The sequence below is a fragment of the Lagenorhynchus albirostris genome, chromosome 2, assembly GCF_949774975.1.
Source record: "Lagenorhynchus albirostris chromosome 2, mLagAlb1.1, whole genome shotgun sequence".
NCBI classification, from domain to species: Eukaryota; Metazoa; Chordata; class Mammalia; order Artiodactyla; family Delphinidae; genus Lagenorhynchus; species Lagenorhynchus albirostris.
In genome coordinates, this window is record NC_083096.1 from 173,699,323 (window position 1) to 173,727,322 (window position 28,000).

General features: G+C 47.5%; 2 protein-coding genes across 5 annotated transcripts in view; one reads left to right on the forward strand and one right to left on the reverse strand.

Annotated features, from left to right (window-relative positions):
- The first annotated feature begins 14 nt into the window (after positions 1-14).
- Positions 15-24,075, forward strand: SPATA21 (spermatogenesis associated 21). Its single transcript, XM_060141969.1, is given in 10 exon segments — positions 15-31; positions 185-233; positions 2,473-2,939; positions 3,337-3,425; positions 6,401-6,538; positions 8,771-8,846; positions 8,964-9,077; positions 22,336-22,511; positions 23,327-23,501; positions 24,018-24,075. Coding segments are annotated over 10 exon segments (1,359 nt in total).
- The window catches only part of SZRD1 (SUZ RNA binding domain containing 1), a 30,861-nt gene continuing 23,195 nt past the window's right edge, over positions 20,335-28,000 (reverse strand). For 3 of the 4 annotated variants that reach the window (XM_060141303.1, XM_060141304.1, XM_060141302.1), the window contains one exon: positions 24,785-27,978. In XM_060141303.1, the coding sequence (XP_059997286.1) occupies positions 27,876-27,978 (103 nt within the window). In that variant the 3' untranslated portion in view covers positions 24,785-27,875. Of the gene's footprint in view, positions 27,979-28,000 lie in introns of all 4 variants that reach the window. The other variant, XM_060141301.1, reaches the window with a different exon arrangement.

Below are 28,000 nucleotides of genomic sequence, written 5' to 3' on the forward strand. Positions count from 1 at the left end.
ACTCTTCAAGAGCCATGTCCCCACAGGGGATGTGAGGGTAGTGGAGCCCGTCTGGGATTAGAAGGCCAGGGGAACTAAGCTGGGGCGGTGGACCTGAGTGTCCTGGGGGCTGAGAGAAGGAGTGTGCAAGGGGCAAGCCTTGAGCCGAGCCCCTCCCTCACCTGGGAGTTCCTCCCTTGTTTAGGGACAAGGCTGTGGAGATCCAGGCAGCACTGGGGCCTGTTCCTCCACCTGTAAGTAGAGCCACAGTGGGGATGGGGACAGGGTGGGCTGGGGATCAGGAGGATGAAGGGGGCAGAGGCAGAAATGGGACAGTATTTGGAGTCAAACTGGGGAAGGTGTGAGCGTGTGCCTGTGTGTTTGCATGAGTGTGCACATGTATGTGCATGCGTGTATGTGTGTGTTTGCACATGTGCATGTGTGTGCATCTTGGGTGGGGGTCAAGGATGCTCTTACACTCTAGAGGCCTTGGATTCACCCCAGGTCATGGCTTTTTCCACATCAGCACGGATTTCTTCCACCCATTTGCTCTCAGTCACAGCACACAACCCAAAGCTTCCCTGAACACCTGGGAGGCTCCCATCCCCCTCCCAGCCATCCCCACCTCTGCCAACTCTGCCACTTCCCGGTTCTTTGATTTGACTGAGCAACCTGTGAATATACAGTCATCGTCTGCCTGGTGGAATGGTAGGTTGGAAAAAGAGGAATCAAAAGAGCCTTTAGGGAGTATAATCTACAAAAATATTGAACCACTATGTTGTACACTTGAAACTAATATAATATTGTAAATCAACTATACTTCAATTTAAAAAAAGAGGCTTTAGGTTTGGGGCCTGAGCAACAAGTGGTGTCATTAACCAAGGTGGTGACACTGGGGAAGGAGCAGACAGGAAGAACCTAAGGTTCTGCTTTGGTCATGTCCTAGACACCCAAGAAGAAATGCCAGGAGGACGTCTGGAGTTAGGAAGGACAGAGAAGTCAGGATGGGAGATGTAAATGTGAAAGAAATGGGGATAACATCTAGGAGAGTGAATACAGAGCAGGAAGGCATCTGAGGACAAGTCACTGGGTCTCTACCACATTTAGAAATGGAGGGACTTCCCTGGTGGTGCAGTGGTTAAGAATCTGCCTGCCAATGCAGGGGACACAAGTTCAAGCCCTGGTCCGGGAAGATCCCACATGCTGCGGAGCAACTAAGCCCGTGCGCCACAACTACTGAGCCTGTGCCCTAGAGCCCGCGAGCCACGACTACTGAAGCCCATGCGCCACAACTACTGAAGCCCGTGCGCCTAGAGCCTGTGCTCCGCAATAAGAGAAGCCACCGCAATGAGAAGGCTGTGCATGGCAACGAAGAGTCGCCCCCGCTCGCCTCAACTAGACAAAGCCCACGTGCAGCGACGAAGACCCAACACAGCCAAAAATTAATAAATAAATTAATTAATTATAAAAAAATGGAGCAAGAGCAAGGAATAGCCAGCGAAGGAGGCTGCCGAATACTCAGGGAGGGAGCCAGCTGGTGAGAGAGCGGGAGTCTGGAGAAGAAGGCATTTCCAGAGGGATGGAGTGGTCATCTGGGTCTATCACCACTCAGTGGTAGGCTCTGAGGAGGGCAGAGATCTGACCACCGCCTTGCAAGGGTCTGGTTGGGGCGTGGTGGCAGAAGCCGGACTGGAGATAGGGGGAAAGTGGAGATGGAGTACAGCCAAATCTTTCAAGGAATTTTGCTCTAAAGGAAGAGCAGAGAACTGGGATGGTAGTTGGAAGGCTTTGTACTGTCGGGAGAGTTTTTTCTTTTAAAGAGGGAAGATAATACAGCATGTTTCCATGCTGATGGGAATAATCTCGCGGAGAGGGTAGTGCTGATACTTTAGGAAGAGCGGGTGTGTGGTGAGAGCTACATCTTTTTTTTTTTTTTGAGAGCTACATCTTTGAACCGGAGAAAGGGCTGGGCTGGAGCCTGCGTGGCGTGGCCTGGTTGGAGATGGGCAGGGGACAGCTCATCCCTCTAATGGGACGGATGCAGGAGGTGCTGCATTTGCTGAATGAATGAGTGGGAATTTATCGAGTGCCTACCACAAGCTGGCTGCTGGGTCAATATGGATAAAAGAGGCAGACAAGGTCCTGCCCTCTGGAAACTTACTTCTGGTCAGGCAGGCAAACAACAGGCACGGACAGGGCCATTGCAAATTGTGTTGATTGCAGTGAAGCAAATAAACAAGTGGTGAGATGGGGAGTAACTCGCTCAAGACCACAGCTCAGAGAGCCAGGAGGGGGCAGAGCCCAGGTCAGGGGTGGGGGAGGACATGGGGTGGGAGCCTAGTAGGTTGCAGGAGAGAGGTGGGCCTCCCCAGGGGCCCAGAGAGGGAGGGGCAGGGTGAGGATCCGCTGCAGAGTGGGTGGCTGGGAGAAGTTTTGTGGGACAATCTGGCTGGCCGGAGGCCTCCCAAATCCCCTCCCCGGTCCTGTCCCCAGGAGGCGAGGGACATCGGAGAGAGGAGGCAGATGGACCATATCCAGAAGCAGCCTCAGGATCCCGCGGGGGCCACGGGGGCCCAGGACCTTGGCAACCCCCGGCCGGGCTTCATGAAGTGCTTGTTGGAGGTGTAAGAGGAGAAGGCCACGCATTGGAGGGTCACCAAGGCCCGTGTGCCGCCAAGCCGGAAGTCCCCCAGGACCCTGGCCCCCGTGCCCGTCTCTGTCCCAGTTGGCAACTCAGCCCCAACCCTGCCTCTGACCCTGCCTCAGAGTCCTGCCTCAGCTCCTGCCATGGCCCCATGCTGGGCCCGACCGCCAGCCCCTGGGCCACTTCCTGCCCCCATGGGAGCCCCAGCTTCAGTACGCATCACAGTCCTGCCGGTCCCTGCATCAGACCTGGGCTGGAGAAGGACAGAACTTTTGCACTACAGCGGGGAGAGGAGCCTGAACTACCCCAAGGCACGGTAGGAGCCACCCCAGAAAGTGTGTCTGGGATCAGGGCCTGGTCCCAGGGCCCCTGGCTACTCTCTTCCAGATTCTTGTCCCTGTCACTGCACCTGTCTGTTCCCTCCCATGTGTCCCCGCTCCATTTCCCCTCACTTCTGTCTCCTGTCTTTCCCAGCTCTTGATCTTTCATATCTAGGCCCCTTTTTCTCTCTAACCCCCTTTAGACTCCCCATACCTCTGCCTTGCTCCTCCTCTGGGTCACTCGTAGACTCTCCTGACCTCTTAAAGCCTCCCCCGGGGTTCCTCCCATGACCCCCTCTGCCTCGGCTCCCCATCACCCGCCCCTAGCTTTTGGTGCAGGGCCGGGGTGGGTGGCTGAATGTGTGCCCTTTGCCCGGGCTCTGTCCTCTGCAGGCAGGAGCTGGAAGAACACTGCCTCTTGAAGGTGTGTCAGATCTGGGAGGAGAGGTCGGAACAGCACCTCACACTGAAGCAAGAGGAAGGTGAGGGTGGGCCTGGCCAGGGGAGCCCCTTGCGGGGCAGGCAGAATGCTCAGTCCTTGGGTTTCTAAGCCCGGGGTGGGGGACAGGGTTGCTGGTCATGCTGCTGCCCTGGTACCTACCCCAGCCCTGCACTTGGCTAGTGGGGCAGGAGGCTGACCCAAACTCACACACCACGGAGTCGGGGAGCACAATCCTGCTGGGTCCTCTCACTTGGGGTCCAGGTCTCTTCTCTGTTCCAGAGCCACCTGTCTGAATGAATGGAGCAAGCCTTGCAAAGCTCTTTCGCTTCTGGAGACGTTTGTGCCTACCCCAACCCAAGCCCGTGCTACTGGTCCTCTGCAGAGGCCACCTGGATGGGACGCAGGGCTGTAGAGCCTCCACCTGTCCTAGACCATCCCTCACCATTTAACAAGACCACCCGCCCTGGACATGTTACTGAACCAAACTGGGGTCTGCTTGCCCACGCGCAGTAAAGTCAATCTACTGACACCGGGTTGTGGTGAAGGAAAGGGCAGCGTTTATTGCAGGCTCCAAGCAAGGAGTCCAGGCAGCTAGCGCTTAAAAGGCCTAAACTCCCTGATGGCTTTCAGGGAAAGGTGTTTAAAGAGAGGGTGAGGGACAGGGTTGTGGGGTGTGTGATCAGCTCACGGACATTCTTCTGATTGGTTGGTGGTGAGGTAATCGAGAGTTGACATCATCAACCTGGTTTCAACCGGTCTCGGGTCTACGTGCTCATGGTCAGCACACAGTTAACTTCTTCCACTTGGTAGGGGTTTCAGTATCTGCAAAACAGCTCAAAGGACATGGCTCAGAATATTATCTATAGCCCTTGAGGAGGAACTAAATGTCCTTGACTTTGTTTAATGTCTGAACTATTATTAGTTTGTCTTGTTTGACTGTTTTCCTTTCTTTCTGCATTTTCTCACTTCTCTGATTAAATCCATTCTTTGGAACTTGGGGAAAGCCTAGGAGGCTAAAGTTTTTCTACAAACAAGAAGAGGCAGGCAGAGGACATGGGAGGTGTGTGTGTGGGGTCTGTCCCAGGAAGGCCCCATAGGGTCCTGCTCAGTTACACACAGGTCCCCATTTTCCACTGCATCCCACCTCCACCAAAAAATTTAAAAGTTCTGAACATGCACCCTGGGCGAGGCACTGTGCCCTTTGCTCCCCGTCGTCCTTGGGGTTGGGCCCCGTGATTCCACTTACCTGCGCTTTGAGGAGCGATTGCTGCTTCCTCTGGGCTCTGGAGGTGGCCTAATCAGCCGTCCACATCCACTGCCAACCCAGCCACACCTGGCTCTTGCCCTGGATGAGGAGGTGTGTGCCCTCCTTCCACCCTCCGCTCTTCCCTGAAGTCTGGGCCCCAGGCAGGGCCAGAGCGGCCCCTTCTTCTGCCTTCCCTGAATGCACTCTCTGGCTCCCTAGGACCCCATCTTTGAAGTTCACTCCTTTTAGCATTAAAAGTCTCTAGTCATTTTTAGAGGGGCTTTTCTAGGTCCAGCACCCACTGCCCATCTTCTTGAGCTGAGTTCATGGACAATGTGCCACTTTGGCTTAGAGACAGCATTCTCCCCAAGGCTCAGCCCTGCCTGGTGAGGAAAGAGCTGGCTACCTGCTCTGATGGTCCAAACCACCCTGCATTTGGGATGATCTTACCACTTTTGAGAGCTGTTCAGTTTTCCTTTTTCAGCGTGCCTGCCTGTGGCAGCTCACCACTTAGTCCAACCCTAATCCCAGCCCTACCTCTTCCCCACATTTCAGTTCTGTTCATCAGAGACTTAGTCTACGATGTGCCAAGCAATGAATTAATACCACCTCTCTGGGAGGGTGTACTGTTGTTCTGTCCCTTACAGATAAGAAAATTGAGGCTCAGAGAAGCACAGTGACTCGCCCATGGCAACTATATTAGCTTGCTCAGGCTGCCATAATGAAGTATCGCAAACTGAGTGGCTTAAAATTTATTTTCTCATAGTTCTGGAGGCTAGAAGTCCAAGATCAGGGTGTTGCTATGTTTGATTTCTTCTGAGGCCTCTCTCCTTGGCTTGCAGACGTCTGCCTTCTCCCTGTATCCTCACATGGTCTTTCCTCTGTGCACATGCATCCCTGGTGTCTCCTGTGTGCCCATTTCCTCTTCTCTTAAGGACACCAGTTAGGTTGGACTAGGGGCCACCCCAGTGGCCTCATTTTAACTTAATCACCTATTTAAAGGCCCTATCTCCAAACATCATCACATTCTAAGGTATGGGGGTGGGGTGGTATTAGGGTTTCAACACATGAGTTTAGGCGGCAGGCACAGTTTAGCTCGTAACAGCAACCCAGCTTCTTAGTAAATGGCAGAGCCAGTCTTATCGCTAGGTCTGTTGATTCTAACCTGGATTTTGCTGTGGGCTGTGAAACCAGACACCACACATGTTATGACCAGGACACGACTTTTCTATCAAGTGGTGCTGTTCTGGGACTTTCTCAGCATTTTTCCTGGTCCTCTGCTCCGGTCCAGACAAACGGAGCTGTCTTAGAGCCTATGTCTATCCAGATAAGTAACTGCAGAGCCCCAAGGCCAAGGCACAGACTCAGAGTCAGAAAGATCTATCTGGTCCTCTAACCTCTGAGCCTCAGTTTCCCCATCTTTACAAGGGAATACGCATTCTCCTCTTACCAGGCTGTTGTAAGGATTAAATGAGAACATGGCTATAAAGAGCTTAGCACAGTGCCTGGCACATAGCGGGGTGCCCTAAAGTGGGCATGTTCCGGTGCAAGGTGAAGGCAGCTAACTAGCTCAGCTTGTGCCACACCAGCTGAGCCCGTGGTCTGACCTTGTACTAGACAGTGAAGTGAGTCAGTGGGCCCACACCCCTCAACTTTCACTCTTCGTTAAGTTTGTCCCTCTACCCAGCCATGGTGATAAAGAAGGCTGCACAGGTGGTGGTTGGAGCGGATGGGATGAATGGTAGAAACAACCCCACTGCCCACCCCAGCCTTCCGCAGCTACTTTGAGATCTTCAGTGGTCATGGCGAGGTGGATGCACAGAGCCTGGAGAACATCCTGCTCCTCGTGGGCATGTTCCTGACGCCGGCCCAGGTGGAGGATGCCCTGAGGAGTGCTGATATCGATGGTGAGTTGGGGGAGGCTTCGTCCTGAACCCCAGGCAGGGTCAGGTTCATGGGCAGCATGAGACCTGTGCAGTCACACAGGGCTCTGCGCGTACAGCGTCCTGACTTTGGTTTAATGCTCTGCTGTTACAGTCTAGAAATTCTCGATAATCTTTGAAAGAGGGGCCCTATTCTGCATTTTCATTTTGAACTGGGCCCCACAAATGATGTAGCTTGTCCTGGCCCCAAAGTTAGGGCTCCCTGAGTACCTACTCAGTGCCAGGTTCTGGGGACCCAGAGATGACCAAGACTTATTTCATGACCTAAGATGTAGGTGATCTCTGAGATCACTCCTTCCAGAGCTTTATGTGTGCTTCATCGGACATTCCTCCATGACTTGGTCACTCATTTTACCAGCTGTATGACCTTGGACAAATCACTGAAGTTCACCAAGTCTCAGTTTCCCCACCTGTAAAATGGGGCTTACAGCAATACCCATCTCACTGGGCTGTTAAAATAATTAAATGAGATAATCCAGGCAAAGCATGGAGCACAACACTTGGTGCAGAGCATGCATCCGGGAGACATTAACTGCTGGTACTATTCATTCACTAAATATTTATTAACTGCCTACTGTATGTCCATTCCTGTACTGGGCACGGGGAATAAAGACATGTGTAAGACCTATGAGACCTGCCCTCGAGGTGCTCACACAGTCAATGACACAGAAGGAAGAGTTGCTAAAGGAAGCAGTGCTTAAGGTGGCTTGGAGGAAGGGATCAGGAAGGAAGGCTTCCTGGAGGAGGTGATGCCTGAGCCAAATCGTGAAAGATGAAGCAGGAGTTAGGCAGGGAGAGGGGAAGGAAGAAGGGCATTGCTGGTGGCAGAAATAACCTGGACAAAGGGAATAGGGCACAGGGTGAGAAGCATCACATGTGGTTTGGTTGGCTAGATGCAGGGAACACAGCGGAGCTGTAGGGGGCCTGGGCTCCTGACCTCTGAGTGTCAGCTCTGCTTCCTCCATCACTGCCTGAGCGTGAATCCTCAGACACAAGCTAAGAATGGACCTCAGCGCAGCCCCTACATGACCCCAGGCAACAGCCTACTTTTGTCTATGCCTCAGGCCTCATCTGTGACATGGGGATAAGAGTATTAGGCGACCCCCCCACCTCCTCCCCCCCACCCCCCCACAAGGGTGGCTTTAAGAATTAGAGACCACTCATCAATTTGTCAAGTAGTTCAGAGAACATTTGCCAAGCACCTCTCTGTCTTAAGCCCTGAAGACACAGTGCAGAACAAAACAGCCAGTTCCTGTCTCCCAGAGCTTCAGTTAAATCCCAGATCTTATGAGTGTGTGGTTCAAGTACAAGGGTTCTATGACAGTGTCCAACAGGGGGTCTGACCTGCACTGGTCTGACTTCCCTAAGGAAGTGATGGTCAAGGGGGAGCATTAAGTGAGAGAGTTGGAGGGAATTCCTTGGCAGTCCAGTGGTTAGGACTCCGCGTTTTTCACTCTGCGTTTTCACTGCCGGGGCCCGGGTTCAATCCCTGGTTGGGGAACTAAGATCCTGCAGGGCCACAACAGACAAACAAGAACAAGCAAACAAACAAACAAAAAGAGTTGGAGGGTGGTGGAGAGAAGTCTAGGAAGAGGAAGCAGCGTGCACAAAGGCCCGCAACAGGGAAGAATGTGGCCCCTGGAGGGAGAGCAGGTTAGCGCTGGGGAGTTTGGTACCAGGTGAGGCTGGAGACAGGTAACGGGCAGGTCTAGCAGGACTTTGAAGGCCAAAGTGGGAAAACTGTAGGTACAAATATGTTCTCATGCAGAGACTAGCACACTGTAATATGAGTTGCTGACGTTTAATGAGCGTGTATTATATGCATGGCCCTATTCTGAGCACGTTGCCTCAATTTCTCTCCCATGAGAAAGGTGTTAAGGTCATCCTCACCCTATACATGAGAAAACTAGGGCTTAGTGGGGTTAAGAGACTTTGCCAAGGTCACAAAGATAGTAAGTGGTACACCTATGACATGAACCCAGTCTGCTGCTTCCAGGAACTTCTGGGAGCTTCTAACCCAGGAGATTTTAATTTTCACCTTCTACTTTCCTGTGTGCACCACGCTCTCCGCATTGAATATGCGTTACTTTTATCATCAAACCCAATGAGTAAATGCTAATAACCGTGCCTGGGTCGCAACGCCCGAGCCTGCTCTGAAAGGCCCCTGGCCACACTGTATTCTTCTGGCCTCCACAGGAGACGGCCACGTGAACTTCAAAGACTTCTTGGCCGTGATGACAGACACCAAGAGCTTCTTCTGCTCTGTGGGTGAGCAGGGGTGAGCCCAGGGCACTCAGAGCTGGGGGGAGGGGCCAGGTGGCTGCTGGGGCTGTTAGGCCTCCAGGGCTGTTAAGTGGTAACGGCAGCCACCATCCCACGTCCCCAGAAGAGAAGGCCTGACGGACATGGCTCCCCCAAACCCCCGCACTCTGCTCTTTGAGATCCTGTCCCTGCTGGTGGAGATGCTGGCCTTACCTGAGGCAGCCTTAGACGAGATCACCAGGTGAGTAGGACTGGCTGTTGGGAGTGGAGGGCTGCGGACACGGAAATGGCACCTAGCGTTTTGGCAGCTGAGGACTTTTGATAATTAGGACTATTAGTTGCCAGTGAAACCCACATAAAACTGGCTTATACAACAGGGGAATGTATTGGCTCACATCACTGCTCAGGGCCTCAGGAATGGCTGGATCTAGGAGACCAGATGATACCTTTCAGGCTTTATCTCTCCCGCTCATCTCTGCATTAGCTTCAAGCTCAGCGAGCCTCTTCCCACAGTGGGAAGGATGGCAACCGGCAGCCTCTACTCTACGCATACCCTCCTTGTCTTGCAACCTCAGCAGCAAGAGGAATACCTTCTTGCAGTACTCATACAGCAGTCCCAGAAAGGGAATGTGATAGGGCCTGTCTAGGGCTAGAGAACACGAGGTGGAAGCCTCCCCGTGTTGCCAGAGTGGGCTGGTGGGTGGTTAGTGGTTCACCTAAGGAAGAGACGGCTGTGTACAAAAACAACACGAACATTCGAGGGCTAGAAGCAGAGGGTCAAGGCAGAATGGCCCACCTGGTCTCTCTTGCAGCACACAGAAGCTTGTCCCTATCGCTCAGAAAGTTGGATCATTTTTTCCTGCCACAGACCAGGCTTTTTCAGCAGGGGCCGGAGGAGGGGGAATGATTGCAGGCTGTTCCACTAATACCAATACCAAAGACAAGAGACCTTTCTTCCTCCCGGCATCTATAAATCACTAAACATATATAAGTCTGAAGACGACAAATGTATGATTTTAAAAGCAATAAAGCAAATTGCCAGGTATCAATTTCTCCAGTTTAAAAACAGGGGTTCCCTGGTGGCGCAGTGGTTGGGAGTCCGCCTGCCGATTCAGGGGACACGGGTTCATGCCCCGGTCTGGGAGGATCCCACGTGCCGCGGAGCGGCTGGGCCCGTGAGCCATGGCCGCTGAGCCTGCGCGTCCGGAGCCTGTGCTCCGCAACGGGAGAGGCCCGCGTACCAGAAGAAAAAAAAAAAATATATATATATATATAAAAATTCCAGTAATCTTGAAGCCCGTGTGTGCCCTACCCCAATCACAAAGTACTTTCTCCCTAACAAGAACCAACCCTTATTCCTTTGCTTTTTGTTTTAAAATTTCACTGCTTATTTTTTCCCTTATCGTTCATTGAAAATTTCACACATACGGCAAAGTTAAAAGAATTTTACAGTGAACATTTATATACCCACCACCTAAATTCTACTGTTGCCATTTTGCCATACTTCTTTTGCCATGCTTCTATCCATCTGTTCATCGATCTATATTTTTACTCATTTCAAAGTAAATGATAGTTATTTCCCTCCAAATTACTTCAGCATACATGGCATTAGCTAATAATCAATATTTGAATAGAGCTTCCCCCCCGCTGCATATTGTGAGGTATAATGTACATTCAGTGAAATGCACAGATCTTAAGTGTATCATTGAATGAGTCTCAACACATGCCCACACCCCAGCAACCTGAACCCCTTTCAAGATATACAGAACTTTACCATCATTCCAGAAAGTGCCCTCATGACCCTTACCAGTTGGTCCCTGAACTGCCCCCGCCATCCAGAGGCAATCACTCTTCTAATTTTTTTTTTTCCATTACAGAGTGGTTTTGCCTGACAACTTCATATAAATGGAAACAAACCGTATATAGTCATTAGTGTCTAGCTTCTTTCACTCAGCATAATGCTTTTGAGATTCATCCATGTTGCTGTGGGCAGCAACAGCTCACTCCTCCTTATTACTGTATCCCATTGGATGAATATACCACAGTTCATTCATCCATCCTTTCATTGGTAGATTTCTGAGCTGTTTTTAGTTTTGGGTTATAATGAGTAAAGCTGCTATTAACATTTTTGTACAAGTCTTTGTGTGGACATATATTTTGTTACTTGGGTAAGTACCCAGAAATGGAATTGCTGGGTCACAGGATAGGTGTATTTTACTTACAAGAAACTGCCAGACTTTATCTAAGTGATTCTACCATTTTACACTCACATCAACAACGTACGAGAGTTCCAGTTGCTCCACATCTTGTGCATATCTATACTGTCAGTCTTGCTAGTTTCAGTCTGGTGGATATGCAGTGGCACTTTTTAAAAAAAAAATTTCATTTACTTATTTTGGCTGCGTTGGGTCTTCGTTGCTGCGCACGGGCTTTCTCTAGTTGTGGCGAATGGGAGCTCCTCTTTGTTGCTATGTGCGGGCTTCTCATTGCAGTGGCTTCTCTTGTTGTGGAGCATGGGCTCTAGGCACACGGGCTTCAGTAGCTATGGCACGTGGCCTCAGTAGTTGTGGCACACAGGCCCTAGAGCACAGGCTCAGTAGTTGTGGCTCATGGGCTTAGTTGCTCCACGGCATGTGGGATCTTCCCGGACCAGGGCTTGAACCCGTGTCCCCTGCATGGGCAGGCGGATTCTTAACCACTGCACCACCAGGGAAGCCCTGCAGTGGCACTTTTAAATTTTGACTCACACTTGTTTGTATTCCTGAATACCTTATTGTTTAGCTTTCCATATTTTTTTACCTCTATCGGAGTGGACTCATACTATAAGTCCTCTGTTACTTTTTCTTCTCAGTGTTAGGTATTTGTGACTCATCCATGTTCTTATGCATAGCTGTAGATCATTTATCATTTTCACTGCTACATACTATTATCTGGTATGACTACATCATAATATATGTATTTGTTCTGCAGATGGACATTAGGTCTATGTTCAGTTTCCAGCCATGGTAGAAACAGTGTTAAAATTTTGTATATGTTTCCAGGATACCTGGGCAAGAGTTTCTCAAGAGCAGCAGTTTTAAAACTTTTTCATCTAGGAAACTGTCAATATTTTCTATATATGAACTTAAAACTGAGAGATCTAAAAAATATTAATTTATTTAACAAAGATAACCCCATTACATGTTAATAGAAAAAAAACATTTTAAATGAAAAAATAACGATATTTTCCAAAACAAACAAACAAGAAAGTTAATGAGAAGAATGGCATTGCTTTACAATATTGAGAATCTCTTCAGTGTCTGGCATAAAAGAAGTTGGCTGGATTTTCCTATATGCTTCTGCATTCAATCTGTTGTTTTGGTTGACGTATATGAAGAAATCCGGCCTCACACAAATATGTAATTGGAAAAAGTATTTTAATAGCCTTTTCATTTAATATCCCATATATCATGGAGGTAGTTTTCTTTGATAGTACACCAAACTTGACGAGCAGTAGTGTCTTAAAAGTTGGTTGCAATATGGAATCTGATGCCGTATCTGTGAACTGTTCGTTGTACTTTTTAAAAAAAATATTTATTTATTTGGTTGTGTGGGGTGTTAGTTGCGGCCGGCAGACTCCTCAGTTGCAGCTCCAGGGCTCCTTAGTTGTGGCAGGCGAACTCTTAGTTGCAGCATGCATGTGGGATCTAGTTCCCTGACCAGGGATCGAACCTGGGCCCCCTATATTGGGAGCACGGAGTCCTATTCACTGCACCGCCAGGGAAGTACCCTCGTTGTACTCTTTTAAATAAAAAATCTATTGTTTTTGTAGTTTAAATGGATCTTTTCCCATAAATGGCTTTTGTAACATCCATTGTTCATTTAGAACATATTGCGTATCTTCTAAATGTTGACACATTTCATTGTAGTTATTCCATATATTATATGTATAATTATTAATATCACCCCTAATGTCAGACAAGTCTTTAGGGAATTCCCTGACGGTCCAGTGGTTAGGACTTGGCGCTCTCACTGCTGGGGCCCAAGTTAGATCCTTGGTTGGGAAACTAAGATTCCACAAGCCACAAACGTTTTTAAATATTAGAAGTGTCGTGTGAGGCTACAGTTCAGTTCACTCATTTGACTGTTATAAACTATTCTGTGTATGAACATGCATATGACACATGCTTATTATAATGGATTTTTAAAATTTTATTTATTATTTATATTATTTTGGCTGCACTGGGTCTTCATTGTGGCACGTGGGCACTCAGGCTCTTCGTGGCGGTGTGCGGGCTCTCTAGTTGCAGTGTGTGGGCTCTAGAGCACTCGGGCTTAGTTGCAGTATGTGGGGATCTGAGTTCCCTGACCAGGGATCGAACCCGGGCCCCCTGCATGGGGAGCTCGGAGTCTTAACCACTGGGCCACCAGGGAAGTCCCATGATAATAGATTTGCTTTCCCAAATTCTAATATTTTACTTGAAAGCTTTCATTTTGTCATAGGTAACAAATGCTGTCAGCTCTTTTCCTTGAAAGGATGGGCTAACTTCATCCATTTTCGAGAAAATACCTGCCAAAATACGCAAGGCTGCATAACCATAGTTTGTCCTTTTTTCAAGTAAAAAATGACATTTAGTGTGTAGGGGAGGTAAAATTTTCCTTTACCCTCTTAGAGCTTCCAGCTGGGACTGATGTAAGACAGACCAACAGGAGAAAAGCATACAAGTTTAACTTACACGCACATGGGAGCCCTGACAAGAATAATGAAGACCCAAAGAACTGACAAGCCCGAGGGGCTTGCATACAAGGATGAAAAGAGTAGCAACTGTAGAAGAGTAACTAAAACATATGGGCAGGGGCTTCCCTGGTGACGCAGTGGTTAAGAATCCGCCTGCCAATGCAGGGGACACGGGTTCGAGCCCTGGCCCGTAAGATCCCACATGCTGCGGAGCAACTAAGCCCGTGCACCACAACTACTGAGCCTGCACTCTAGAGCCCACGAGCCACAACTACTGAGCCTGTGTGCCACAACTACTGAAGCCCGTGCGCCCAGAGCCTGTGCTGTGCAACGAGAAGCCACCGCAATAAGAAGCCCGCGCACTGCAACGAGGCATAGCCCCCGCTCGCTGCAACTAGAGAAAGCCCATGCACAGCAACGAAGACCCAGCACAGTCTAAAAAATATATATATATGTGTGTGTGTGTATATATATATATATATATATAATATATATATATATATATATATATATAGGGGCAGAATTAGGAAGATAAGAGTTATTTTAACCATGTCTGTTTGTACAGAGTTCTCTTGGCCTGGACTCTTTTTTTTTCCTTTGGCCGCACCACACGTATACACTGGCCCTCGGCAGTGAAAGCACAGAGTCCTAACCACTGGACCGCCGCGAAGTTCCCTCTTCCTCTCTTGTGATAAGAATGTTTCTTCCTCCTGGTTCAGGGAGGGCAGCTTTCACCTGGGAATTTTGTCTCCTGCTTTTAGAAAGAAAAAGTCAGTGGACCCTTCTTGCATCTACTGTTTTTCAAGTGCCTTTAACTCAAAATAATCAACATGCTGAAGTGGCACATATTGGGACGGCATGTCCTAAACTCCTTCCTTCCCTCCATCTGGCACTTCCCTAGAAGGTTCATCTATTAAAAGCCGAGTTGGTGGCCGTGGAGAAAAAGTCGGGTTAGAAGTTGCAAAGAGATCTGTGAAAGGGGGAGGAAAACACAGATTGGAACAAGCAGGAAAGAACAAATCTAAGCACATGATCCTGTATTTCCCTGGATCCGTCTCTTAGTCCTGAGAACAGGTCAGTTCAGTGACAGTCGGAGCTCACTTTAGGAGGCAATGGTATAGGTGGGAGTAGGGCACCCGCCTAACTTAGGCCTTTATATGGTGAGCTGCTAGCAAGCATTTACTGAGGGGCATTTCTTTGGAAAAAGAGAAACAGAGGTTAATGGTTAGAATAAATTGTAAACTCAGTTTCTGAGACCAGAGGGCAGTTGTGAGATTTACCAGAGGGTAATTGTGAGATTCTTACATGTCAGTCTCAAAGCATCTTCAGATGGTGGAGGGACTTCCCTGGCAGTCCAGTGGTTGAAACTCTGTGCTTCCACAGCAGGGGGCACGGGTTCGATCCCTGGTTGGGGAACTCGGATCCTGCATGCCACACAGTGGCCAAAAAAGAAAAAAAAAAGGTGGAGTGAGGCTATCTGGTGGCTCTCTGATGAATTTTCTGGCTTGCAGTTTGAATGTCTTTGGTGACGGCACTGGGTGTTCCCGTGAACTAACAGCAGCAGGCATACAGGGTTGTTATACATGATCTGTTGCAGTGATTTTTTCTTATGGACGTTTATATTAAGTTGCTTTAGCTTGCAGGGCATTGGGAAAAGGGCAGTCCTAGTTTTCAGTGATGCCAGGTCAGGAGGGTGGAGGGAAACTAGAAATGTTGATTCACTTTGTGAATACAAGTGGCAGGAGCCAGTTTATAAAGAAGACAAAAAGCTCAAAGTGAACTAACTGTTCAGCAACCTACAAAGGGGTGTTATAGCTTTTATTGAAACACAGAATTTTTCTCTCCACAATCAGTTCCATTTTTATCAGATAATCAAAGTAAGACTAATTTGTCTGTAAAAATTTTTTTTGTTATTGAAGTGTAGTTGATTTACAATGCTGTGTTAGTTTCAGGTGTACAGCAAAGTGATTCAGGTCTAATATATACTAATATACATATTAGTGTGTGTATATATATATTAGTGTGCGTGTGTATATATATATTAGTTTCTTTGTGGACAAATCAGGCAAGTATCAGAAATCACAAAGAGTTCCCTGGTGGCCTAGTGGTTAGGATTTGGCGCTTTCACTGTGGAGGCCTGGGTTCAATTCCTGGTCCAGGAACCATCTCACAAGCTGCACAGCGCGGACAAAATTAAAAAAGAAAAAAAGAAATCACAGAGACAAAGAACCTAGAAAGTTAAACGTATGGCTCTCTCCATTCTTTTTTACTTTTAATTTACTGTCATGGTTGACAAACATCAAACAGTGCACTTTAATTGTGCATTTTGTTCTTAGGTTGAATTCATGGCATTATAATGTTAAACATCTGGTAGAGATAACATATGCTTGTTTGACTAGTCTTAATTTACATAAGCTTTTTTTCCCCTTTCTTTAAGCCAATTAAATACAGCTCTCTTACAAGTTAATTTTTATCAATACCATCTGGAGTAGAAAAACATTACTTACATATTATATATATATATATATATGCGCATAAATAAACATGCAAGACCCAATGCAGCAAAAATAAATAAATTTAAAAAATAAATCTATTTAAAAAAAGGAACTCGTTTCATTTCTGGTGGGAATGCAAAATGGTACAGCCACTTTAGAAGACGGTTTGGTGGGTTTTTTTTTTTTAATTCATTAATTAATTTATTTTTGTCTGCATTGGGTCTTCGTTGCTGCGCATGGGCTTTCTCTAGTTGCAGTGTGCGGGCTTCTCATTGCGGTGGCTTCTCTTGTTGTGGAGCTTGGGCTCTAGGTGCGTGGGTTTCAGTAGTTGTGGCATGCAGGCAGAGCACAGGCTCAGTAGTTGTGGCGCACAGGCTTAGTTGCTCTGCGGCATGTGGGATCTTCCCGGACCAGGGATCGAACCCGTGTCCCCTGCACTAGCAGGCGGATTCTTAACCACTGTACCATCAGTGGAGTTCCAGTTTGGTGGTTTCTTACAAAACTAAACAAACTCTTACAATATGATCCAGCAATTGTGCTCCTTGGTATTTACCCAAAAGAACTGAAAACTTAGTCCACACAAAATTAACTGTGCTACACCTACATAGTGGAATATTCAGCACTAATAAGAGCCATCAAACCATGAAAAGACAGAGGAAACTTAAATGCCTGTTGCTACGTGAAAAAAACGGATCTGAAAAGGCTACATACTTTACAGTTCCAACTATGTGACATTCTGGAAAAGACAAAACAATGGAGACAGTAAAAAGATCAGTGCTTACTGGAGTGAGGGGAGAGGGAGGGAAGTGGAGCACAGATTTTTAGAGCAATGGAACTATTCTGTATTGCCATAATGGTAGATACATGTCATTTCACATTTGTCACAACGTTATACAATGTACAACACTATGAGTGAATCCTAAGGTAAACTATGGCCTTATGGTAATAATGATATGTCAGTGTAAGTTCATTAGTTGTAACAAATGTACCACTCTAGTGGGGAATGTTGATCATGGGGGAGTCTGTGGGTGTGTGTGTGGGGGAAGGGCAGCGGGTAAATGGGAACTGTCTGTACTTTCCACTCAATTTTCTGTGAATCTAAAAAAGTCTATCAAAAAAAACCTTAGTTAAGAAAAAAAATACACTATAAATAGAAAGTCCCCCCCCCCAAATTAATTAACCATATACACTTGGGTTTACCTCTGGATTCTTTATTCTCTTCCTGTGTCTATATTTCTGCAAATACCACATAGGTCTTGATTACTACAGCTTTATAGTAAGTATTCAAATCAGGTAGAGTAAGTCCTCCAACTTGTTCTTTTTCAAAGAGTTCTAGATCCTGGTCTATTCTAGGTCCTTTGCATTTCTATATAAATTTTAGAATCAGTTTGTCAATCTCTATAAATGAGGCTGCTGGTATTTTGTTGGGATTGCATTGAATCTATATGTTCATTTTGGGAGAAATGACATCTTAATAATAACAAGTCTTTCAGTCCATGAACATGGTGTAACTCTTCACTTATTTAGGTCTCTAATTTCAGCAGGATTTTATAGTTTTCAAGATATAGATCTTTTACATATTTTGTTGAATATATCCGTAAGTAGTGATAAGGTGCTGAGAGTTTAGACCTCTGCAAAGCATGAGAGTTCACGGTTAAGAAGTTTAAAATATATATATATATCCGTAAGTATTTCATATTTTATACTGTTGTAGATGTTTCCATTTTCCTATTGCTCATTGCTGGTATTATAGAAGTATAGTTTATTGTTGTATATTGATCTTGTATCCTATGACCTTGCTAAATTCACTTATTAGTGCTGGTAGCTTTTTATAATAGATTTCTTAAGATTTTTACACACACAATGATGTCATCTGTGAATAAAGACAGCTTTACTTCTTCCTTTCCAATCCATTAGCATTTATTCCTTTTGCTTGTTTTATTGCGCTGGCTAAGACCTTAAGTAAAACAAAAGTGATGACAGCAAACATTTTTGCCTTGCTCCTGATCATGGGGGAAGCAATCAATCTTTCGCCATTAAGCTTGATTTTAGCTGCAGGATTTTCGTAGATACTTTTATCATGTTGAGGAAGTTCCTTTCTATTTCTAGTTTGCTGAGAGTTTTTATTATGAATGGGAGTTGAATTTTGTCAAATGCTTTTTCTGCATCTTGAGATGATTATAAGGTTTTTCTCTTACATTCCGTTAATATAGTAGATAAAACTGATTTTTCAATGTAAACTAACTGCATTCTTTGGCAAAACTCCCCTTAGTTGTAATGTATTATCCTTTTAATATATTACTGGATTCAACCTGCTATTTTGTTAAGAATTTTGGCACCTATGTTCAAAGGAGATATTGGTCGTTAACTTGCTTTTTGGGTGATATCTAGTGTTCCTGTTAGTATAATGCTGGCATCATAAAATGAGTTACGTGTTCTCATGTCCTGAAAGAGTTCATGAAATCTTGGTATTCAGTCTCCTCTAAAGGTTTGACAGAACTTACAGTGAAGCCGCTTGGACCTTATTTTCTTTGTGGGGAGGTTCTTTTGTTTGTTTGTTTTGTTTAATTGAAGTTGATTTACAATGCTTCAGGTGTACAGCAAAGTGATTCAGTTACATATATACATATATTCTTTTTCAGATTCTTTTCCATTATAGGTTATTACAAGATATTGAATATATTTCCCTGTGCTATACAGTAGGTCCTTGTTGTTTATCTATTTTCTATATAGTAGTGTGTATATTTTAACCCAAAGTCCTAATTTATCACCCCCCCACTTACCCCTTTGGTACCAATTAGTTTGTTTTCTATGTCTGTGAGTTTATTTCTGTTTTGTAAATAAGTTCATTTATATCATTTTTTTATTTTCCACATACAGGTGATATCATATGATATTTGTCTTTTCTCTGACTTCACTTAGTATGATAATCTCTAGGTCCATCCATGTTGCTGCAAAAGGCATTATTTCATTCTTTTTTTATTCCATTTTATATTTTATCATCTTTATCCAGTCATCTGTTGATGGACATTTGGGTTGCTTCCGTGTCTTGGCTATTGTAAATAGTTCTGCTATGAACATTGGAGTGCATGTATCTTTTTGAATTAGAATTTTCAGCTTTTCCAGATATATGCCCAGGAGTGGGATTGCTAGATCATATGGTAACTCTATTTTTAGTTTTTAAAAGAACCTCCATACTGTCTTTCATAGTGGTTTGTGCCAATTTACATTCCCACCAATAACGTAGCAGGGTTCCCTTTTCTCCACACCCTCTCCAGGCTTTCTCTTTCTTCTTGAGTATTTCTGGCAGTTACTTCTACATAATATGGATGTACTACAATATTTTGGTTAATGATTTTTAGACTTGTATCTACTGACTTCTTGTTATGGTAAGAATTTAGCTGTCTGATACAACTATCCCCTCAGCTCCTCCTTCCCCATTCAAATATATTATCATTTTTTTACTAAATATTTGGGGTTTCTAATATTATGGCTACACAATTATTCATAGCTGAGCATTTTTTATATAATGATTTCACTTCCTTTCTTATTTTTTCATTTCCTAAAAGTTGACAATTGCCTCTTTTTTTTTTTCTTTGTACTCACTGACAATTCTTGTACCTTCCTAGAGCTTCTTTTTCTTGGAGGCATTTTCTAAATAATTCCATTTTTCTCATTTTTGGATTAATTTCTTCTTAGGCATGCTGCAGAGCCGTCATCTTGGGAGTCTGTTGTCATCCTAGGAATTCTTTCTTCCTTTCCCCTGATTGGAATTCTGTCTACTGGATCACATGTCTTACTTTTCCTTGATTTGCTTACTCTTTCTTGGTTTCATTTGCGTAAAAAAAATAATAACGGGAGCATGTTTCACCAGTAGCTTTTTGGGGTCAGAAAGGGAGTAATTCAGCGACAGATATGGGAATGCCAGCCCTTGAAATTTCTGTCTTTTAAGCTATAGTGATCCAATCTAAACTGGTTGTCCTCTATGGCAGTTGCACTGCCATTGTGGGATCTCCCTTCACCATCTTCCTTTAACTTCTGTCTTTCTCCTGTGTTAGATTTCTTATTTTCTGTATGTATATCTTCCTTTTCTTTTTGGTTTATGCCCTCATTTTGGAAGAACATGCCCTCCAGTACCTTCCTGAGAAAGGATGAATGGGAGGCATGAGTTTTGAGATTTTGTATGTCTACAAAATTGTTTATTCTACCATCACACTTACTGAATAATTTAGCTAGGTACAGAATTCTAGATTAGTGTATTCATTAAGGAATAGACCCCAATGTACTACAGTTCAAACAATATAGTTTATTTCTCTCATATTGATGGCTTGGAGGAAGCAGGCAGGAAGGCAAGGTTGCTCAAGCACCCCGTTTCTTTCCCACTTATTCTTCCACCATTCCCTAGGTCAATCCTAAGCCAATTTACCAGCAACACATCTAAATTCAAGCCCGTAAGAAGGGGAAGGAGAGGAAGTAGAGAGCAAGCAATTTCCTTTAAAATTGCGACTGAGAAAGTTGCACACACTCTGCTCATGTCCTGTTGGCCCCTGTGGGGTGAAGTTATTTCCTAGTCCATCTTTTTACTCAGGATGCTGTCTTTTCAGGTTCTAATTTTACACAGGGGTCTAGATCCAATCTCCATTTGAGGGCTCTGGTATTCATTTTCTATTTTCTCTGTGTGAAGCTCATTAAAACCCAAAATTCCAGGCTTCAGGGATAGGCAGAGGTCCTAGCAGAACCACCTGCTCAAGCCCTAAGGGCTTCCTAACACTCTGAGTAGCATGCCTAGCCTTCATCACTGCCTACAAAGTCTCAGGTAGTCTGGCCCTCCCATCCTGCTGCCCATTTCTACCCCCTTCTCCCTCACACACAAGCTCTAGCACCTCTCTGTTCTTAGAGCTCACCAAGCTCTTTCACACCTCCTGGCCTTTTCACAAGCCATTCCCTCTGCCTGAAAGAGGCTTCTTCCCGATATCCACTTAGCTTGCTTCCTCCCCTCATTTTGCTCAAATGCCACCACCTCGAGACTTTCACTGACTCCTATGGACAAAATAGCTCATCACTACCTCCTACTCAGCTTTTACTTTCTCTCAGAACACCCATCACTCCCCACATGGTACCATAATTTATTTACTTCTTCATGGTCCGACTCTCCCACTAGATATGTGCCTAGGTAGTTGATTTAAAAAGTGACACCAGGGAGCAGAAGTGAGGGAAGGGACATGAACACAGGAGGAGGACAAGCCAATACAATGATGTGCTACTGAGTCAGCCATCCCCAGGATCTTCTGAGGAGACTATGAATGGTGGCTCAGAACCATCAGGGGAAGAGACAGGAGCCTGTATACCTCAGCTGCTGGTTCCTTTGTCAAGGGTGCCCCACACAGATGTTTAACCCCCCTGCACTTCTGGGGCGCATATGTGTCAGAGAGGCTCTGGAGCAAGCAGCAAGAGGTAAGATCTGAGGTGAGACTGGGCCAGGTTGTCCCTGTGCAGAGCTGCTTGAGGCCCACGTAGAAGTGGTTGCCGTGACAGTGGCTGGACTAAGAGGTGGGGCTGAGAGATGACACAAGGACCTTATATGAATATCTCCTGCACTGCTCTTTCCCAAGCATTTAGGTGAGTGGCCAGCATACAGTAAACACTCAATAAATATTTGAATGAATGAATGAATGGTGCTGCAGTCTAGTGGGGAAAAGGCAAGTAGTGATGAGTTAAGAGTATTAAGTGGGCTGTGATAGGGTTAAGTACAAGTTGTCAGGGGGCCTATAGTGGGAGCCTAACCCGTCTATTGGAGGAGAGAGGACTTTCTGGAAGAGATGGCCTTTAAACTGCGATCTGGAAGATGAGGAGGAGTTAACTGCACAGCTGGCTTACAAAGCACTTGCACATCTAAGTAAAAATACCAGTGATAGAAATCATGGGCAACATTTACCAAGCTCTTTCCTTGAGTCAATTTGCTGAATGCTTAATGGGTCTTGTTATTTAATCTTTGTTTTTAACCCTGTAAAAAACGCTGACTGATCTGCTTAGAGAAGTCAAGTGACTTCCAATGACTGGCAGAGATAACCATTTCCCCCCACTTTATAGGGGTGACCGAGACCCAGAGCAGAGCAGTGACTCGCCCACAGTTACAGGAAGTTAATGGTTGAGCCAGGACTAAAACCCAGATCTCTTGTGGCCCTGCTCCTGAGCTGGCCAGACAGAACAGGGGCTCAGAAAGAGTGAGGGAGGAGGAGAGTGAATTAAACACGGCCGGGCAAGGCTGGGTGGCACTGCCTCCCCAGCTATTACCAGAAGAAGCTGAAGGAAGGCACCTGTAAGGCCCGAGAGATGGAACCGGCCATTGGCCGGCTGCAGTCCCAGAAGCAGCTTCCCTACAACCCGCAGCAGGCAGACACCTTGGAAGTCCCAGAACGAAGAGCCCTCAGGATCCTGAGCCAGCTGAAGCAGCAGAACTATGGTGAGGGCCCTGGGTGCCACACAGCCAGGCCCAGGAGCTGAGACATGGTTTCCCACTTCGGGCTTAACTGTGTGCCATCAGCCAGCTGGCTGATAATCACCACCCATCTCCAGCCTTCCGCACACCCTTTCCCCTGAGCCTTAGCCCTGAGCACAGGTTGGTCCCAAGAGCCTGGACTGCGAAGGAAGAGTGCTTAGCAATCCCACCTCATCATTTATTGAGCACCCTCTGGGGTCACTCACTATGCTAAGCCCTTTGCAGACATGCTAGAATTTAATCCTCATAATCACATACTTACCCCACGTATTCACGATGAAAAAACTGAAGTTTAAGCAACTTGCCCAAGGTCCCACAGCTAGCATGTGTCAGAAAGGGGAGATTATACCCAGGTCTGACTCTAAAACCTGTGCTCTTTCCTCTGGGCAAGGTTACCTTCCCATAATAGTAGACTTCTACTGTGTGCCAAGTGATGGGCTAGAAGCTTTCTAGAGTCTTTAGAGTGTGCCTATCAGACTCTGCCAGGACTCATCCCAAAGACATGTGCTCCTTTTTAAGCACATATTAGCCCTTACACTGTTCCCAGCATTTAGCTGAGTGCTTTGCATATATTATCCCTTTAATCCTCATCATCAACTCTGAGGCGGATACCACCATCAGCTCCAGCTTATGCAGAAGCTCAGAGAGGTTAAGTTACTTGCCCAAACCCACCCAGGTCGTTATGTGGCAAAGCTGGGATTTCACATGGGTCTGCCTGCCTCCCAGCACTGGACGTGCTCTGAAACATTCCCCTCTCCTGCCTCTTCCACCTTTGCCAGCTGCCAACCTGCAAAGCCCCTATGCCCAGGTGCCTTGCATCCTGCTCTGCCCGAGGCTGGACAATACAGTCCGCCGGAAGCAGGGCAGCCACTACATGCTGGAGCTGTGTACCCCCACAAGCCTGGGCCCTGACACCCATAGCCTCTTCTTCCAGACTAGATCTCAAGGAAGCAGGTGGGTACCCAGAGGGCAGGGACTGCAGCCCAGGCCCATCCACCTCCTTCCTTATGAAGTCCCTGGCCTAACCCAAGGGAAATCCATCCTTCCAAGAGATGCCTCAGAGACTGTTGTTCCAGGGAGGAAAAAGGGGAAAGGATGGAAGGGGGAAGAAACTAACCTTTGAGAGTCTGTGTCCCAGGTAGATTGTTCCTAAGTCATGGTACTTACGCCTTTCTGTGCCCGGGACTCGGTAGCACTACCTGCCTTTCTCATGCAGGGGGTTTAAGTCCTTTGCCTGAGTCTGATTCCATGTTAGGAGTAGTAGGAAACAGGCTTAGCAGCTGGGTGGAGGGAAGCTTCCCCTGCAGCAGTCCTCTTCCAGGCATCCTGGGATAAAAGAACACTGGACTTGGAATCAGGCCTCTGAGCCCGACTGCTGGCCCCATCACCTCCCTGGGAAGGACTCCTCTCCCCTTGGGCACATGGGGTGGTTCACTTCCTCCCACCCTTCTCTTCCACCTCTCTCCCTAGGGAACTCAGCTCTGACAGCCGAAAGTGGCTCAGTTCTGTGCCGGCTCGAACCCACTGACCCCGCGGAGTCCTGACTCTGGGCAGCTTAGCAATCAGGGCCTGCAGACGGAGGGGTCATCAGGCAGGGACTGCTGCTGGATTTTGCTTTTGTGGCCTGGTAAGCCAATAAACAACAAGAACCTCAGCCTCTGTGCCTGGTGCCAGGGAAGGCCCCAGGTTTTCACCCTTCCACTCGGCTCTCAGAGCGGAGGGCCTCAGCCTCCCTCAGGCTTCGGAGCCCCTGAAGCAAGACTCGCCTCAAAACACCGCCGAGGGTCAGGAGTCCTGCTAGAGGTGGCCCTGGGTTCAAAGTCTTGACCTCCTGTGCACTCTCAAAGCACAGAGCTGGGACTATTCTCAGATGGGTGCCTCCACGCCTTGGACTAGGAGTCCCATAAGGGCAGGAATTCTCTTTCCCACTTGCTTGAAGGGAATGGTGAACATAATGGAAGTACCTGGGAAAGACACTGGCCCCTAAAACGGACAGACCCTGTGGAAGGGCAGGAGGGGCCTCAGCCATGCTCTCACCAACAGAGGGCCAGGACCCAGGGGTGCCCTTCCCTTGGAGCCTAAGCATGTGGGTCCGTGGCCCCAATCCATACACCACCCCAGGCCTATTACTCAAAGCGAGAGCCCCTCCCTAGGACTGAGCAGAGATAGCTTCCCAGTGGTTAAAGAAGCAGCCACAGCAAGAGGTTAGGAGGCCAGAAACTGAAATGAGGACAAGGTTCTGACAAGTTTAAAACATGTATTTAAAATACAATTTATAAAATGCTTAATCTGCCAACTCAGGAGCCCGCGGTGCGGGGTGGGGTAGGGTGGGCAGCTACCCGCTAGACCAGCAGAGCAGGACTGCAGGGGTGCGGCCCTCCCTCCCATGCCCTTCTGTTCAGATACCCAAGGGGCCCATATGCACCCCTGGGATCACATGGCCGAAAACAGGACCCCAGAGGTTTCCAGAGTCTCTGCCTACCAGGGAGGCTGGGGCAGCCCTGCCGGCCCATCCCTGAGCAGAGCATCCCCAGATGGGGCAGAGCAGGGTACGGCTGGGCTAGACAGGGTGGGGTGAGGCAGTGGGCTCTGGAAGGGGCTGATGGTAGCAGATAGGGTGTTGCCTCCTGCCTGCAGGTGGGGAGCACCCTGACTGAGTGGGCGGAGAAGGGTTGGTCACCAGGCCCAGACCCCCAGCTCCTTTGGTTATAGGCTGACATCAGAGTAGTGGCTCATGGGAAGCAGTTAGCTGGAAGGTCTGAGGCCTGGCTCACGGAGTCAGGGAGGAGCTGGGGGAAGGGGACAGTACCATGAAGGCAGATAAAGGGGCAGCAGCCTCAGGTTTCTGCCCCCAACTCCCCTGGGGTTTTCCAAGCCAAAGCCTGCAGCTTACTTTTAAAAAATTAAAAAAAAAAAAAAAAAAAGCACTTAAGGAAAGTTACAGACAACTACCCCCCCAAAAAAAACCCCAAAACAACCACAAACACACACACAAAATCCAAACCGTTCTCTCATCTCCCCTCCCACCTCCCCCCAACACAATAGTTTCCTGTTTTCATTTCTTTCTCTTTAAAATGTTGCCTGTCACCTCTCCATCTGGGAAGCCAGGACATGACCGCTGGTGGGTGGTGATAGGCACACAGCGGGCAGAGCCCCATCTTTGGCCACAGGGAGGTGGGAGCATCAGTCCCTACTACATCCTTGATCCACAGACACCCATCAGCCAGCCTCCCCTTGGCTCCCACTACAGGAGGGCAGCAAGGACAGGTGGTCCCGACAGCTGAGCAATCAGCACTTCTGGCCTTCCCACCTGGCCTACCTCTGTACCTTCTCCAACTGAAAAGGACAGTCTCATCTTGGGCCAGAAACCACTATTACATGAGAGATGGACACTATCCGTTTAGAATGCGGAAACTTGGTCAGGGCAGTGGAACTGTAAAGACAGCAGCAACCTTCTCCCTTGCCCACTCCTGGAGGTCACTTCCCCTCAGAACAGCAATGTGGGCACCATTCAATGTTCTGTGGGTTCTTACTGACTGAAGCTTTGTTCCAGCTCTGCTCACGGACAATATCCTGGCTTCACGCAGTTATAAGCCTGTGCTATGGACTAGTTACTGACTTAACCGACAGCTGACCTTTCCTCCTAATGGGAAGATGTAGTGGGCCAAGGCTTGCTGGGCCCGGCTGACATCCCCACAGGGCAAGGCTGAGAGCCAGCAAACCAAAGGTGGAGCGAGCCTGCAAGACCTAGCTTGCCACCTTGGCCACCGCGAGCTGCCCTAATCACAAATGTCACACCAACCACTCCAAAACTCATCTGCTGAGCAAGGAGGCCGTCTGGCTGGCTGAGGGATATAAGGCGAAGTGCAACGGAAGAGATCGGACAGCCTGAGAGGGACCAGATTGTACACACACAGCTGCTCTGGGCTGGGCCCCCTAAGCCTCTTCCACCTCAAAGAGCCAAAGCAAATCTCCAGGCTCCAAAGACCGAGGGGAAACTGCCTTCATTCCAGGCCCTTGCTCTGGAAAAAGGGGTCGAGGGTAACCTAGGCCTATGGGGAACCCGTCTGTCATTACCAATCTTTGCAATGTACAGCTTGTCTTTCCCCAAATGTTATTCAGAATGGTCTGCTCCCAAGGTAGTGATTTCACAAGGGAAATGTACCGGGTAGAGTTACCGAGCTGATGCCATCAACAGAGATGGTGCTCCACAGACCCCTGAGAGTTCTAAGCCTTGCTGGAGTGGGAAGACCCACCTACCTTCTGACCACACTAGGCAGGAGGCTCAGAGTCCTGGAGTCAGACTCTCTCCTGGCTTTCCTTGTGCTGACAGCAAAATACTGAGCAAGGCTTGCAGCCTCACTCCTAAAGCCCGGAAGTGCAGCCTCACTCCCTGCCCTCTTCTAGAAGTAGTAAGCCCAGCTGGTAGGGAACCACCCTGAGGGGTTTTGGAAGGGAAAGTCTGTTCACTTTCCCTATCTCCCAAAATACTAAAGGTGAGGGGTTGGCACCCTCCCCAGGCTCTCTGAGCCTACAGAGCTGGCCCAGTCTCCAGGTAGGGCCCAGATGCTCTGGTACTTAGTTGGGGGGAGGGAGGTATAGGCATGGGGTGCTCATCTGTCCTGGGCTGCAGAGCCCTGCCCCTTTTCTCGGCGGCAGTAGGAATACAGAAGCTAAGCTCACCAAAATCCTATTGGTTAATGTTTCTAGTGGATTGACCAGAAACATTTTTAAGTAGACTACCAAACTACCCTTTCTCAATTAAAAATTCATTAAACTGCTAAAACCCCTCCCATGTACTTTTTTTTGCAAATCAAATATTTGTATAAACAAACAAAAATAGGAAGGAAAGAAAAAAAAAAAGAAAGGATATCTTCAAATGGAACTTGCTTTTAAGTGATGAAGACATGCACTTGAGGGTGGGTGGACGGGAGTTCTCATTTGTGTTTTGAAATCCCAAATTAATGAGCATGATAAACTGTTATTGCTGGCACTGGCTTCACCCCAAGCGGCCAAGTGGCACTGTCTGACTCTACTCTGAGTCCTTGGTGGGTCCCCCCAACCCTCCTCTAACCCCCACCCTTTCCCTTTCCATGGACTTGGGACAGCCCTTGTAGAAGTGCCAATCACAGTGGGAAGGGGGGGAAAGGGAGGTCACAGTGCATGGGGTTCAAGGTCACAGTGGGCGGAGCAAAGGGGATCACAGTGCAAGTAAGTCAGGTCGTTCCCTCTGCTCAAGTCCAGCTGTCTGCCACGGCAATGCGACCCGCAGCGGACGACCCAGGAGGTGGTGACGGCGGTGGCGGCGGCATCCTTCCCTGCCCGCGTTTATCTGCGCTGTTTGAAGCCTTGTGATCCATCAGGACCCAAAGGCTGTCTGATCACATTGTTAGGCTGCCTGCTGTCTTCAGGTTGGGAGATCCTGGTTGGCCTGAAGGGAAGAAGATCAGAGT